At 44.4% G+C, this 16,294-nt stretch overlaps 2 protein-coding genes across 2 annotated transcripts in view; both read right to left on the reverse strand.

Moving 5' to 3' along the window:
- Positions 1 to 2,878: 2,878 nt before the first annotated feature.
- LOC109481653 lies at positions 2,879 to 11,930 on the reverse strand. The gene is made up of 12 exons (XM_019784232.1): positions 11,505 to 11,930; positions 10,344 to 10,563; positions 9,674 to 9,768; positions 8,862 to 8,977; positions 8,443 to 8,501; positions 7,832 to 7,983; positions 7,325 to 7,484; positions 7,109 to 7,158; positions 6,725 to 6,885; positions 5,606 to 5,765; positions 4,540 to 5,028; positions 2,879 to 3,474 (listed from the first exon to the last, which is right to left on the reverse strand). The coding sequence occupies exons 1-12, from the start codon at positions 11,695 to 11,697 to the stop codon at positions 3,320 to 3,322; spliced, it is 2,010 nt and encodes a 669-aa protein (XP_019639791.1). The 5' UTR covers positions 11,698 to 11,930; the 3' UTR covers positions 2,879 to 3,319.
- A 2,877-nt stretch (positions 11,931 to 14,807) lies between these two features.
- LOC109481654 overlaps positions 14,808 to 16,294 on the reverse strand; it is a 6,309-nt gene continuing 4,822 nt past the window's right edge. The window contains exons 9-10 of the mRNA XM_019784233.1: positions 15,413 to 15,448; positions 14,808 to 15,070 (exon numbers count right to left, since the gene is read on the reverse strand). Coding sequence (XP_019639792.1) covers positions 14,808 to 15,070; positions 15,413 to 15,448 — 299 coding nt within the window. The remainder of the gene's footprint in view (positions 15,071 to 15,412; positions 15,449 to 16,294) is intronic.

Genomic DNA, 16,294 nt, shown 5'->3' on the forward strand with positions numbered 1-16,294 from the left:
TCTTAAAGCAACAGTTTGCAGAAAAGGGGGGAGAATGGTAAGATACTACGACAAGCTCTATGTGTACAAAATACAAAATGTAGACAGCAGACATGTCCTCACCTCTCAACGTGGCTGTTCCCTGTGCTGTTCCCGATCAGCAGCAATAGCAGGACAGCTAGAGCAGACAGCAACACACTTCGCACCATCCTGGTATAGTACAGCTAACCAGCCTGGGTCTAGTGCAACTGGGTCTCCTGTAGCTGTAGTTGGGTCTACTGCAGCTGTCGCCTGGTCTACTGTAGCTTGGTTGTTCTACAGCCTGGGTCTACTGCAGATGCAGCCGGGTCTCCTGTAGCTGTAGTTGGGTCTATTACAGCGGGGTCTCCTGCAGCCTGGGTCTACTGCAGCTGTCGCTCGGTCTGCTGCAGATGTAGCTGGTTCTGCTGCAGCTGTTGTTGGGTCCAATGTAGCCGGGTCTACTGTAGCTGGGTCTATTGCAGCTGTAGCTGGGTCTACTGCAGCTTGGTTCTCCTGCAGGTTGGTCTATTAAAGCATGAGTCTACTGTAGCTGAATCTACTGTAGCCCGGTTCTATTACAGCCTGTTCTGTTGCACGTAGCTTGTAGCATTGTGGCAGCGCGTTTTAAGGCTCTTGGTCGCGATTATCATATCCCATGATGATGCCTCTTTAGGGTACTTAAGGTGGTGCAGCAGGGGTTAGACTAAGTGCTCGCCATGTGATGGCGGTTACCTGATGGGCGATTTCTTCAACAGCAGGAACTTGCACCAATGGTTACCTCTGTGGGCGTCAGTCGATACTGTACGATGGCTACACTTTAACATAATGTTATACTTCAACATACCCAACTTGAGGCAGCGCTGTGGCCTGCAGTAGTTACTAAGAAAATTGCTTATGCTATATCGTTACATTAACAAAGTCAAATCAACTTTATTGCTCAACAACTGCAACTGGTATAATGTATGGCGCGCAAAGAAGAAATAACAAGGGTAATCAGTGACTGTATAGATATAAGAAACTCCGCCAATGTTATATACTTTAACTTAGTATAATACTAATAGCCAACTGTGATGGTTAATCGGTGCTGGGTGAGGTGGGTCCATCCGGTTATTTCTGGTGAGAGGGTTTTAATGAGGACGTAATCTGCTGGTCATTAGGCTTGTGAAGTCTCTCGGGAGGGAAGTCATCTGCATAATTACCGGCTAATTACCGTTAATAGAAACGCTTTAACCCATTATGAAAGAGTCGGGCAACATGCACAGTGTGTGATATAGATCAACAGGAAGGCAGTCAGATTTCTCATAATTCCGGACTGACTATTACTATAATGTAGTCATCATCATAATGTTGTAGGAACATGCCTAGGCTTGTGAAGTCCCTCGGGAGGGAAGTTCGCAGCATAATTACTGGCTAATGCCGCTAAAAGCTTCAGCTCCAATAGAAACGCTTTAAGCCATAATGAAAGAGTAACATGCATAGTGTGTAATAGATCGGCTTGAAGGCAGTCACCTATCTTGTACATGTGGAGCTGCCATTACTAAAATGTAGTAGCAACTTCAGGCTATGTTTAAGTAAAGATCATGTTGAGTTTCACTGGATCGTGCACACTCGAAGAAATTGGGCCAATTTTGTTACCTGACTTTTCATATAATAACTCAAGAATTAAAAGTGTAGTTACAGTTATATTGGCACCAAGAGGTACCGTGGACCAGTTCATTTGTACCATGAAAATATCTGTATTGCTAGTGTAATGTCGCTATTTCAATGCCTTGAATGGGACATGCACATACTCCATTTAAAGTACTAAAGTATGGCACGATGAAAAAGCTCAAACAAAACAACGTGCGTATATATTTTTTGTACGTACCGTCGTAACAATAGATGTTAGTGTGATAGAATCGGTACAAAGTGCACTAACAGGCAATGGGTAATCGCCAATACATAATTGCATTGAAAACATTATGGACAAACAGATTGCAGACAGCCTGTTCGTTTGAATGAAATTTCCATTTTATTTTAATAACATGCAACAAAGTAAATATACATTGTTAACAGCGAACATGTATTGCACCTCGTGATTTGAACCTAAAAGCATCGTCTATCATATATGTAAATCTAAACATGCCATTCACGATGTCCTTATTATATTCCAACATTCTAATTAGTATTCTAATTAATTCTCACACACACATATCTTTAAGTTATCAACTTTTTACAGTGAAAGCATCGGGTAGTGGCAATAATGCTAGTAAAATAACTTTCCAAGAACACATAATTATGTCAATCGTAGGTAACATTATGCAACACGTAATTATGTCAATTTCAGGTAACATTATGCGACACATAATTATGTCAATTCTAGGTAACATTATGCAACACATAGTTATGTCAATTGTATGTAACATTATGCAACACATGATTATGCCAATTGCAGGCAACATTATGAAACACATAGTTATGTCAATTGTCAATTGTAGGAAACAGTTTTCACAAAACCGTCTAGCATGCATTACATTGTCTTCATCATTCTTAACTTCCCCACAACCTAAAACCATCTAATAGACCCATTCGACTTTCACGGATCGCATAAACTGCATACGTCACAGAACAAAATAACCTTACATTTTTGTACGGAATGCCGCCATACAAAGTTGGTGCCTGTTTTCCTGTCATTTCCGAATATATTACCGAGAAAAAGAAGACACTTACCTACATTTTAGTAAAAAAATGATCTGCCAGGGGGGACATCGCGAGCGCAAGCCGCGTTCAACTTCAGCGTTCTAGAACGACGTTCTTTCGAAATGTCCCCCCTGTGACGTAAGCAGTTTATGCGGTCTGTGAAAGTCGAATGGGTCTATTCATTCATTCAAGCACACAAGGTATGTATGTACAAAGTTTAACTTATGATGACCTTATCTTGTAGCTGAGGTGTTTTAGCTTTTTTTCATGATTGAAAAGTAGTTATTGTATCAGAGTGGACTTGGAGGATTTTCCATTTATTTTGTCGCCTATTGTAGTTAACGAACGGTTGTGGTTTGACCTCATTTGTAATATCAATGAAACATCATAATGTGTTACATGTGTCTAACTTGTAAACAAAACAAAAAAAACGTCAAAAATCGTTCTTTGTGAAATTTTTTGACTGATTTTGTCGCTCGGCGCTCAGATACTCCAGAGGAATGGCGTGTTCTTTAGGGATTTATATGGTCTAACCGCCTGCCTTTGTCACATTTCTCATATATTTTAACCTATTGTAAGTCAATTTTATGCTAGTTCTTTTGCTAATTCGCTCGTTTATTCCTAAGAGTCTGATTCATGATCAAGCTATTTCCTCCGCGTTCTTGTAGGACATTTCCTTGATATTCCCGAAGTTGTCATAATACCCGGGATTGTAAATGCCCCTGACGGTGGCCGGCCGGGTCCCTGCCGGGGCCCGCACGGGCAGGCGGCGGCCCAGAGACTTTGTGCCCCCTCCTACGGAAAACACAAAACGGAAACACGTTTAGCTTCTTTTGTATTTGTTTTAGATAAATACACATTGAGGGGTACGGGTTGGGTGATAACTTTTTGATCTGCCTTTGATTTATTTGATGTTTTTCGTTGTCGGAGTTTAGTAAAAAGAAATTAAAAACCGTTCTCTCCGCGTTAGATTTTTTTTTTGCTACAAGTCAAGACTTACAAGTCACATCTTTCATAAGAAGCTACCAATTTGCCACCGTGAACCAAAGTTGCTACAGTAATTTCTGTTTGTCGCAGAGGTTTTCCTGTCGCGAACCGGATGCAGAACCTTCTTACTATCTTACAGGTCATATCGCGAACCGGAAGGAATACAACTCTTACCGTCATACCAGGAAAGTAACATTCTAGTAGTAACTTAAAGTGACTCACTAACTGTTTCAGCACACACCACACACACGTTTACAGTATTACCACAAAATGGCTTATGTACCTTTACTGGATAAAAGTCGGAATAAAGCTCTGTAACTATGTGAAAATTCCTACCATTGATACCCTAGCTATAACAATTAATGATATAGTCTATTCTAATCAGCCTTGGACACACCAGCCTGTAGCACGTCGGCAGAATGTAATGCACCTTCACATAACCCTAATGAAAAAGCACATCAGCAGAACGTCTCATATAAGGTCGTATTCGCGCATATAAGGTTAACATGCTGTAGGTAGTTTCCAACTATTGTGTTGGAAAAGATACCCTCTGCAACGGGGAAAATCTGATGCAACGCTGACCAAACATCCAACGAAAACCGTGAAAAAACAGGGTTACGCGCAGGTGCAGTATGCTCTGCCGACGTGCTCCAGCTTTTTTTATTCATCAAAACATGAAAACATAAGGACAGTGTGACTCTGCACTCAATCTTACAACTTATATTAACAGCGCCACATAACAAAAAAGTGCAATAAACATTCAAATATACAGAGTTGACATATGTGTGCGCCGTGGTCCCACCATCCCAAGACATTAAAATGTGCTTGCGATGTTCTACAGATTACATCCAGCTCAAATGAATGACTGAGCACCTTTGGCAGGCCAGCGGGCAGTCAGCTGGGCCACTTCGTCGGTGACGTCAGAGGCGGAGTCAGGGATGCGGTTCCGCAGAAAGTCGGCAGGTGGCGCCTCGGCGATGCGCTTCTGCAGTGAGCCCACGGCGGGAGTGTCGGGGATGCGATTCTGCAGGGAAGCGATAGGGGGCGCCTCGGAGATGTTATTCTTCAGGGAGCCGAGAGGGGGCGCATCAGGCGCGCGTTTCTTCAGGGGCAACATGGGGGAAGCTTCGGGGATGCGCGGGGTCTCCAGGATGCGTTTCGGGAGGGAGCCGTGAGAGGGCGCTTCAGGCTGCAGCGAGGCGGTAGGGGGAGCGGCCTTCGGCACCACGTGACGGCGCCAGTTCTCGATGGCCTCCTGCTGCCCCGGATCCGCCGCCAGGGGTCGCTGTTTTCCCGCCATGGGAAGCGGAGCGGGGATGACCGGTCGGGCAATGCCCCCGGGCTCTGTGATCAGAGACGCGTCTGGAACACACAAGAGTCAAGTTCAAGTCTCGTTACTAAGCCTTTGACCAATAAAAAGCATTATATTGACTGTATATTTCCTTCGGGGGGGGGGGGATAATGGAGGTTCTTAGTCACTTAGTCAATGAACCAATAATGTTCCCTGTTACTAGACCATTGACCAATGAGGAGCGCCGTTACACTGACCGCACGGCTCCTCCTGGCAGTAACCAATAGGGTTCTCTGTTACTAGGCCATTCTCCTCGTGGATGGTCTCCACGATCCAATAGGGTTCCTCGTTACTAGACCATTGACCAATGAGAAGCGGCGTTACACTGACCTGGCGACTTTTTCTAAATACTATCCATGAACCAATAGGGTTTCCCGTTACTAGATATTTGGCCAAATAAAGCAGCGTTACACTGACCTGACGGCTTCTCCTGGATGGTCTCCATGAACCAATATGTTACTAGACCATTGACCAATGAAAAGCGGTGTTACACTGACAATACAGAACCTTCCCATAAATATTCTCCATGAACCAATAGTGTTCCCCGTTACTAGACCACTGACCAATGAGAAGCGGCGTTACACTGACCTGACGGCTCCTCCTGGATGGTCTCCATGATGCTTCCGGCCTCCGAGCGAGGCAGAGAAGGGTTGGTGTATGTCCCGTCATCCCCCGCGGCGGGTTTGGACATGTCCACGGTCGCCACCTGCTCCTCCTGCTCCACCGGCGGCTTCTGCGTCTGCGCCGTCTGCGGAGGAATAGGAAAAAGGAATAGTAACCGTCCTTGCGGAACTCCTAACGCTACTCTAAAAAAAATACCGGCTCTTGTCTTGGTCGCAAATGTGCTAATGTTGACATTGGCGCACCAAATTCGTAGGGTATTTTTGGCACCCAGTTAGACAATTAGCCTAAAAGGCTAGGTGGGCGTCACTCCACCGTACATGGTGGGGAAGTCGTGTAAAGTGCCTTTCCCAAGGGCACAACGTCGGGCCACGGTGAGTATCGAACCCGGGACCTATAAGTTCCGAGTCCAACGCTCTAACCGTTGCGCCAACGACGCCACGATTGACGCTACTCTAACTGGAGCCGAAGCCTTCCCTTCCACTACTGTTTGCTCCCTGTTGGTTAGAAAAAGCTTTTAAGCAATTTAGTGTAGTTCCTTGGATTCCATAATACTCCAGTTTTGAGATGAGCCTGCCATGGTGAACTTTGTCGAACGCCTTTGTGAAGTCGAGTATCGCTAAATCTATCTGCTTTTCCTGTTCAGTGCACCAGCTATGTCATGGGCTGTTAGTATGAGCTGTGTTTCTGTGGATCGCTTAGCTCTAATCCCATACTGGAAGTCCGTCAATATGTTCTGACTTTGTAAATGCTTCATGACTTGGATATGGATGATGTGAACAGTTTACAATTTTTCCGAATGAGAAGATCACCTAGAGCTTTCGACCAGTCACTCTGGTCTTCCAAGGAGGCTATATATATCCAGGCCCATATCACCCTTCACTTAACCGCGACGGGGGGCGACATCGTCTGCAAGATACCTTTGACCCAGTGTTGACGTCACACTTCAAAGAAGCCACGTGACAAGCCTCACTGGGTCAGTCTACTGAGGAAGACCAGAGTGACTGGTCAAAAGCTCTAGGTGAGAGAACTTTTGGTGTTGGATCTAAATGAGGTTTTGACACGTATTCCGAATTGAAGTTCTACCTGAGTTGGTTGCGCTGCAGGCTTGCCCTGGTTGTACGCCTTGTGTTTCCCGCCCTTTCCGCACCTCTCGGCGCAGCACAGGTGGCAGATGACGCAACCCAGCAGCACGAACCCCGCAAGCGCCGCCAGAAGAACGCACGCAAACGCAGCGGGCGACAGACCTGGAAAAAATCATGAATACGTGACACAATGAACACGGTGCGGTAACGTATCATTATGAAAATATTCAGATGAGTCTAAAGAGGTTTTATGCTTGTTGAATGAGCTGGAGGATCTAAGTACTAGCATGGCAAATATTTCTTTTGTGTTGTTGCTTTTTGACCAAAAAATTCACTTAATTCGTTGAGGAATATCAAGTACTAAAGATTTAAAAAAACAACTTACCGCCTATCTGAGGATTATCGCACCGGTCTCCAACAAAGTTCGAAGGACACCTAGAAAAAAGCAATAAACGCTCTTAGAATTATCCTCCCAGACTTTTTTTTTAGATGCTTTCGGTCTACCATGTGTTTTTTTCTCTAGCAAGTAACACGTAGTTACAACAACAGGAGTGCAATGTTGTCACTCATTCACAGTATTTAGGAAGGAGAGCTATCTTACTTGCAGTTCAGCCTTTTGGCGCTGAGGTCGCTGCTGCACGTCCCGGTGTTGCAGTAGTTCTTGTTGAGCACGCAGGTAGGCACGCACGTGCCTCCTTTGGTGGTGCACGTGACCGAGGGCTGGCCGCTGCACGTGCATCTCTCCAGCGTGTCCGACGTGCCTGGCAAAACAGACGATAAGTGATGTTAGGATGAAAGTTAATCTGTGTTGGTATACTTCATTATATTATGACAAAAAGGCTAAACGTTCTTACCAACACTGAGGAAATTGGGACAGTGTTTGACACTGAACAGAGACGGGGGACGACACAGGTTATCTGACACGTATGACTCTCTGCTGCAATCACGACAGGTGACTGACTGAAGATGGCCATCGGTATAATTGTATAAATGGAAATCCATTTTCCGCTGCTTTCCAAATATCTGGTGGGGGCCAATCAAGAATTAGCACACGTGTTATATAAACCATTTTAGTGAAATGTTGAGATAGGGTGAGAAGGAAACCCACCGTCGCCGTAGTTGACGGTGACCCTGTCTGTGGTGAAGCCCAGGTTTCCGCTCTCGCTGGCCTGGAACAGCTGCGCAGCCGCCTCGTACTTCTCCTCCTCCGTCAGGTTCTTCTTAAAGTCCAGCGTCACGTTCGTGATCACACTGCCCTGGCTGCGGAACACACAAACACAAAAGTCTTCCTAAGACCTACCAGCATACCAAATATTATCACAATCCATAGAGGCCTTCTTAAGGTATGCTCACCACAAAGTAGCGGAAACACCGACACACAGACAGAAAGACACACACAGACACACAGACAGACAGAACCACACACACACACAGACAGACACACACACATGCCAAAAACAATACCTTCATTTTTTCATGGAGGTAATAAATCGCATCGAATCAAATCAAACCAAACACTAATCTACCACGTCACACTCATGTTTACACAACTCTTGCTGACGAACACACAAAATCTTGACGTCACGCTCATGACTACACACGACAGGCTATAGAACACAAAAGGAAATATATCTATATCAACAATAACTAAAATCCTCGAATCCTCGTTGACCTTGAACCCATGCATGAATACACTTAAGGTCGTGAAGGTTGACCTACCGGAAGTGATTGACGCGTGACGATCGGTAGTGGGGATGGTCCTCAAAGATGCGGTCAACCTGAAAACAAAATCTCAATTAAAGACAAAAGCATTTCACGTCTGCCAGTGAATGTATTATATGGCTGGTTTAAATATATTTTTATACGCTACATGTTTTTGTACATTTCATTGCATGCAGAAACTTCTATGCGTACTGCATGCAATGCAATGTATGAGGGTACATGTGTACTGCATATTCCAGCTAGCTGTCATTGGAGTTATTTGACCTGCCATCTTCACTACCCAGAGGTCTCTTTTGTTTCGTGTTTCCAGCATGCAGAGAAATGCGTAACAATATAACCCCCCCCCCTCGACGACCCCCCTCCTGACGACCCCCCTGACTGCAGCCTTACAACCCCCTCCCCCCTAACAGCCTTACCTCCCCCCTGACGGCCAGCTGCAGGACCTGGTGCCGGGCTGTTGCCGGGTCCAGCAGGTCTGAGTGGAAGTCTTCACTGGTCAGCCGCAACTCAACATCAAGGGCGGAGGTCGGAACTGCCAAAACAGGTAACAGAACAAGGTTTAAAACTAATACTCATCAAGTAACTGGATATGGTTTTGGAAACAGTCAGGCGCATCCACTACCTTTCGTCAGTGACACTGGAGACTTGTCAGAAAGGCATTAGCACGAACTATTGTTTGATACACATATGCATTAAAGTCTTCGCTTATTTGAAGTCCACGTATTTGCATATCAATCAATAGTCAGAAAGCCAGGTTTATAAGCACGGACTATTGATTGATATGCAAATACGTGGACTTCAAATAAGCTAAGACTTTAATGCATATGTGTATCAAACAATAGTTCGTGCTAATGCCTTTCTGACAAGTCTCCAGTGTCACTGACGAAAGGTAGTGGATGATACCTGAAACGTCTGATCGTTTCCAAAATCATATCCAGTTGCTTGAGTAACAGTTTTTGGCGTATCTTATTACCTAGATGTCTAAGTTCTAACCTTCACCGACGAAACAAGTTTTAATTTCAGTCAATAAAGGTAAGGCATCCACACAGAACATTACATCATAAGAAATAAATTTAGAAACTGAGTAAATTCAGTGAAGAGTCGATATTATGTGTGACATGTTATGGTGCACCCTCTTTTAAAAACAAAAAAAAAGTAAAGTACAGGTTCCAGGCACACGCCCCAAAACGAGGTAAAACGTAATTATAAGCGCCGCTGTTCTTCTCACCTGCCGGGGTGGTCGCTAGCACCGTGGTGACGTCATTCACGGTTACGGAAGTGACGTCAGTCCAGAAGACCTCGTGGCTCTTCACAATGGTCGCCCTGAAATTTCAGAAATGGAATCAATGTTATTTTATGTTTTGTTACTTGTTACTGTTTTGTTATTGTCATTTACTATTGTATGTACTCTTGTTTAAAGTTAAAACTTTTGATCCAACACAAAAATTCTCTCACCTAGAGCTTTCAACCAGTCACTCTGGTCTTCCTCAGTAGACTACTCTTCTTTGTCAATAGTGTGGCTAACATTACTTGCTAGAGTTGCCTACCACTGTTCCTGTTAGTTTCTATGTTGCTCAATAAAAAGTCAATGTTTGAATGCCGACGGCACTCTATATACTCGTGAAGAGATCAGCCAAAATGGATCTTGAAGCCTTGAATATAGTTAACCCACCCTCATACATGTAGAGTAATAAAAACACTATTAGCTAAAATATTTTCATATGAAGGCCGGCTGGCATTGTTCTTTTTATTAGCCGCAACAACAGAAAATATACATCAAGGTCCTCTGGACGAAACAACAGAGCAAACGTTTGTGTAAAGATAAACGAAACAAACGGAAAACAATAAAAAAAAAGGAATAGTCTAAAATTGCGCTCGAAAGGAGGGAATGAACTGACTTGAAGACGACATCGCCCACCCCTGGGCTGGGCGGGATCCACTCAAACATGGCGGCCGTCTTGTTGTCGCGGTTGCTATGGGTGACAGAGTCCCCGGATGTGTTGCAGGCGAGGTCGTGGAACCCTTGCGGGGGGTCGGCGAACGTCCCCGCGTACCGACCGTCTGTAGCGCGCCGGGCCTGCAGGAGGATGCCTTTAAACGCGCCGCCCTGCACACTCACTGGAACAGGGACAGAAACCATCTTGTATGAACAGGGGTGCCAGAGTATGCTGTGCAATCGTTTTACGCAACCCAGTGCAATTTTACTAGCACTGTATACTAGTAAAATTGCACTGTATACTCTGGCACCCCTGATGAAGGACAACAGTATAACAGAAGTATACAAAAATACAATACATAATCTATACAGATACCAGATTGTAGTTAACACTACCTGACATAGGTGTGTAGGTAGTTGCTGAAGGTATCATAGTGTAGGTAACCATACCACGTTCCTAACATAGGTGTCCCGGTTGTGTATGTAGATGGTGAAGGTACCAGGGTGTAGGTAACTGTACCACGTAGCTGACATGTGTGTAGGTAGTTGGTGAAGGTACCAGAGTGTAGTGAACTGTAATATGTACCTGACATAGGTGTTCCAGGTGTGTAGGTAGTTGTTCAGGATACCAGGGTATAGTTAACGGTACCACGTACCTGACATGGGAGTACCGGGTGTGTAGGTAGTTGTTGAAGGTACCAAAGTGTAGGTAACTGTACTATGTACCTGGCATAGGTGCCCTGGTTTTGTAGGTAGTTACTGAATGTACCAATGGGTCGTTAATCGTACCACGTACCTGACATAGGTGTACCTGGTGTGTAGATAGTTGTTGAAGGTACCAGAGTGTAGTGGACTGCACTATGTGTACATAGGTGTTCTAGGTGTGTAGGTAGTCGTTGAAGGTACCAGCGTGTAGTTAGGGGTACCACGTACCTAACAAAATGTGTATAGCTGGTTGTTGGAGGTACCAGGGTGTAAGAAACGGTACCACGTACCTGATAACGGTGTCCCGGGTGTGTAAGTAGTTGTTGAATGTGCCAGAGTGTGGTTAAACAGAACTAGGTGTTTTAGACATTTAAGTTGTTGTTACTGGTACCAGGGTGTACCTAGCTGTACCACGTACCTGACATGGGTGTCCCGGGTGTGTAGGTAGTAGTTGACGGTACCAGAGTGTACGGCGAGGCAGCAGTAGAGGCGTTGGCACCGTGGTGGTTCGGCGTCATGGTCAGACATTGCTCCGGTGGCGCGCCCGTCGGGTACCCCGCCGAAGGGCCCGTCCAGACCGTCACTACTACTAAAACCGCTTCCCACAGCATATTTCTGAAGATCCGTACGAGATTTGCAAGTTACTACTACGTTTTTTTTAAACAGTTAAGCTTCTTTAACCGGCCTGTTCAGCCACCAGAGGTCATGCCAGCGTGAAAAACCTTCCTGATCTTCGTTCGCGAGGACAAGCCAAGAAGCTTCTTGAACCACAGCCCGTTGGAGTGACACTGTAGTTATCAAGTGAACTGGCAGTACGTAAAGAACGCCGCTTAACCTGTCATCATACTCAACAGTTGGTATTCCATCAACACAAACTGCAAAGTTAACCACGATGTCCACAGTAACCCACGGTGCTGAGCAGATGCCGCTCTTCGCGTAGGAAGAAGAATCAGTAGACGAATGTTTAGAATTTTGGATGAGAGAGAAAAATGCGTTTTGTTGCAGCCCGCGTTGTGCGTGACTGATACAGGTAATGAGTCTGGGCGTGTACAGGCACACCTATGGGCGACTGTAAACAATGACGGGCGGGCGTCGCTATGTTATACACTCATTTAATATTCACCGTGATGGCGATGGAATGATGGCATTTACTCCATAGCGAAGGATAACCAACATGTTAGAAAACAAACGTTTTTATATTTTATCCTGTATAGTTCAACTTAGTAAATAGCACCAAAAAGCTTACAAAAATCAGGCAGTTATTGGTATAGCTAGTATCGCGATATTCTGATATGCCTGATATCTAAAATCCATATCTCTTCATGATTATTGAGATGGCCATTAACACATTACGTTATTGGGGTTGCTTCATGGTCCCAGATGCAGGTATGATTCCGCCATGCCACAACAGGCAGAGATATTATGTACAACAGGTGGGGCCGCTGAATTATTAATAAGCACAAAGCTCCGGTGTTCATGATGTGCAGTCATCAGTGCGACACTCGCTGCCCTGTAGTCACCCCAATTAGTTAATTGCCTGCCTTTTATGGTCTGTTGGCCTGACGGGTTCGTTTAGCTCACATATACAGAAGTCTTCATGTGTCCTTAATTGGAAGGTGTACACCTACATGTGTTTAATTGCCTACGGAAAACCATTCTTTTTCAAAACGTTATGGTCCTTTTTTACATGCTATCGTTTATACAGCGCCATTTGATTTTTTTGCCTTGTGACTTGTTGTTTTGTTATTGTTATTTACTATTGTGTGTACTCTTCTTTTGTCAGTGGTGGGGCTAAGGTTAGTGACCCGCTAGAGTTAGCCACCACTGTGTCCTGTACGTTTCTATTATTCTCAACAAGAAATGGGAACGTCGTGCGTCGGTTCCGATCAAAGCACGTGTGTGTGTGTTTCACGCTCTGTCATTTGATAAATGATTATTGATCATAAAAGTGCAACTGAATTATGCCAACTTCCTTTTTCTTTAAGTATTTGCGTTTGCAACCTGCATTTCCAAGTTTGTTTTAGGTGTTGAGGTTATGTTTACCCGAACCTACATTACTAATAATAACTCAGACAAAAAAAAAACCCGGCAGACTCCATCGTTACCACTTATTGCCCTTTTAATCACCTCAGATGAACTTTCCAGTTAATACGTCCCAACTTGACAGTAAAAACAGCCTCTTAACCCTATCTAGACCGGGCTTTTTTGGGCTTGGTTGGGACCGGGGGGGGCTCATTCGGCCCCCCCCTCAGAACTCGAGAACGGTATATCGTAGGACCACCAAATTTTCAGAGGATGATGTACTAGTGAAAATTTATCATACGTACAATTTTTATGTCGTTGTAACGTAATATGACGTCATTATGACGTCATTAATGTGATTTTATTGGCCAAAACCGTCTAGATAGGTTATTCCCTGAAAACTAAACAATATACGACATAACTTTACCTAAAGTATTTATGACAGAATATTAGGATGTACTAAGTCTTATGTTGCCCATAGCAACACCGGTGACGTCATAAAATGACGTCATGCATATATTACATATCCGCCATCTTGGATCATCAATCTTGAATTTTGAAAAATAGTTTTTTTTCAGGATGAAGCCTAAAATACATTGTAAACAGACTAAAGACATTCATATGAACCTTTTTTGTAAAAAAAATGAGAGTATTGATGAAATTTTAAGGAAAATAAGCTGCATTTACCTGATCTAATGATATGGTCCGCCATCTTGGATTTTGGCCAATGACGTCATCAAATTAGCATAAATTATGCATTTTTAATGATAAAATTTACATATAATTATATGTGATGTTATTAATGTTAGAAACAATGTGTAACTTGACATAAAACCCATAAAATTCTGTTGTTTAAATGGAAATAATTAAATTTGGCAAAAAATGCCTGTCAGAAACCCGTTGCCATGGCAACAAGAAAATCATAATCTTATTCCACTGATACAGATTTGTTGCCAACAATATTTTAGGAAAAGTCACCAAATTTGGCGGTTCTAGCTTTAGCCGTTCAGACGCTAGGTGACATCAAAGTTGCCGCGGGCACTTTAAGCCCCCCCCCCGGTCTAGATAGGGTTAAACATTAAACCATCCAGTAGAGTTAAAGGTATTACACACTATACCATAAGGGTTTAGTGTGCAATTGATATATATTATCATTACATTACCATTACACACCCTAGCTTACATGTACTTGCGCACGACTATGTTACCACCGTTTAACCAATATTTAATCTAACGGTGCCTATCGTTTAAAGAAATTGTACTGTTTAAGCACATCATCTAAAATCTTCCACTCGCTCTCTCCTCCTCTTGTTTCCATCCTCCTCCTCCTTCTCCTCCTACAACTCACATCTTCTTTCTCTCACTCCTTCTCATCCTCTTCCTACAGCTCCCATCTCCCTCCTCTCACTTCTCTTCCTCCTCCTTCTCCCAATTCTCACTCCTTCTTCTCCTCCTCCAACTTACATCTCCTTTCTCTCACTCATTCCTCCTCCTCCTCCAGCTCACATCTCCCTCCTCTCCCTCCTCCTCCTTCTCCTCCTCCTCCCATCTCCCCCTTCTCTGCTTCTCCTCCTCTTCCTCTTCCAGTTCCCTCGTCTCCTGCTCCTGCTCCTCCTCCTCTTCCTCCAGCTCCTCCTCTCACTCCTCCTCCTCCAATCTCCATCATCTCCTGCTCCTCCTCTTCCTTCAGCTCCTCCTCCTAATCCTCCTCTTCCTCTATCTCCTCCTCTTCTTTCTCCAGATCCTCCTCCTCCTCCTCCATCACCTCCCTCTTCTCCAGCTCCTCCTCCAGCTCCTCCTCCATCTCCCTCCTCTCCTCCTCCTCCTCCTCTTCTTCCTCCAACTCTTCCTCCAGCTCATCTTCGATCTCCCTCAGTTCCTCCAAAGTCTCCTCCATGTCATCAAGCATCTCGTCTTCATCCTCCTGGGCTTCATCCTGGGCTTCCGCTCCAATTTCTCGACCTGGACGCAAAGCAGGTATCAGTCAATATTAATATAATATAATATAATATAATGAAATACTCATGTTTCACATACTGGACATCCTCTTGTGCATATAGCCCATCTAGGCAAGAACATGCAATAAAGATTCATATCATATTAATTAATACCCAACCCATTCTGCATTGGCGAGCGTATTTCGAAATATAGTATTTGTCACTGGTCATCAAGTGACGACTGAGATCATTGATTAAATGACAACACAAACGTAGCAGGTAATAATCGGATAGTTGTGTAATAATAATACAGGTGTGTAATTATGCACAGGTGTGTTATAATGATACAGGTGTGATGTTGTCTCACCTGAGTTTCCACCGCACGCACGTGTGTCCCCGGGTCCTGCATGGAGGAATAAAGAGTGTGTTAGTAGCTAACGAAGAACACGCATCTATCTAGTACCTAACTACCCGGCCACTTGCTTAATATTGGTATCCATCCCTCTATCTATCTAATGCCCACACATCCTCTATGAGTTTGCCCTCACCACGTCTTGTGATAAAATGTTAGAATAAATGAATTTTAAAAAAAGGTAACGTTTGCTAAGCAAATGCATAATCATGTTAACCTTCGCACATGGTCTGCTATGTTAATTCTTACTTAAATACATTGATATATATGGTCAGACAGGAGACTAAATCCTTCCTACAATAAGATTGCAACATTATGTCACCCAACACCAGTTACCATGGTGACAGACGTTAACAAATCAGGTCATTGGCCAGGTCAGATGTCAGTGTCTGGAACGGAAGAAGAAGAGAAAACGTAGCAAAAATGACGTTTTTTAAAGTTTTCCTACGGTAATTAAAAAAAACATACCGTTTTGACAGACGAAGAACTTCTTGGTGTTGCAGTAATTGTTTTTCCACTGGAAGCTGTTTTTGGCGTCCATCTGCACGCAGGTCTGTCCGCTGGACGGGGGGTCGGGTTCGGAGGGCGCCCAGTTCCGGTAGGAGCACCCGGACAGGGCCGTGCCGTCAGCCCACTTCCAACCGGAGCTGCCCTGAATCAGGAAAACATACAACTAATCAGTACACTACAAACTCGGGCTGCCCGCTGGAGGGGGGTCGGGTTCGGAGGGGGCCCAGTTCCGGTAGGAGCACCCGGACAGGGCCGTGCCGTCAGCCCACTTCAAGCCGGAGCTACCCTGAAGCGGGAAAACATACAACGCATCAGTACACAATTTCC

This window comes from Branchiostoma belcheri, unplaced genomic scaffold (genome assembly GCF_001625305.1).
Source record: "Branchiostoma belcheri isolate BF01 breed outbred unplaced genomic scaffold, Haploidv18h27 scaffold57, whole genome shotgun sequence".
In the NCBI taxonomy this organism is placed as follows: Eukaryota; Metazoa; Chordata; class Leptocardii; order Amphioxiformes; family Branchiostomatidae; genus Branchiostoma; species Branchiostoma belcheri.

Excerpts from the sequence above, each read along its gene's own strand:
- LOC109481653 (XM_019784232.1), bottom strand. The coding sequence starts at position 11,697 with ATGCTGTGGGAAGCGGTTTTAGTAGTAGTGACGGTCTGGACGGGCCCT. Across the intron at positions 8,502-8,861 it reads AGCTGGCCGTCAGGGGGGAG|GTTGACCGCATCTTTGAGGA; the intron begins GTAAGGCTGTTA and ends TTTTGTTTTCAG. Across the intron at positions 6,886-7,108 it reads CGATAATCCTCAGATAGGCG|GTCTGTCGCCCGCTGCGTTT; the intron begins GTAAGTTGTTTT and ends GATTTTTTCCAG.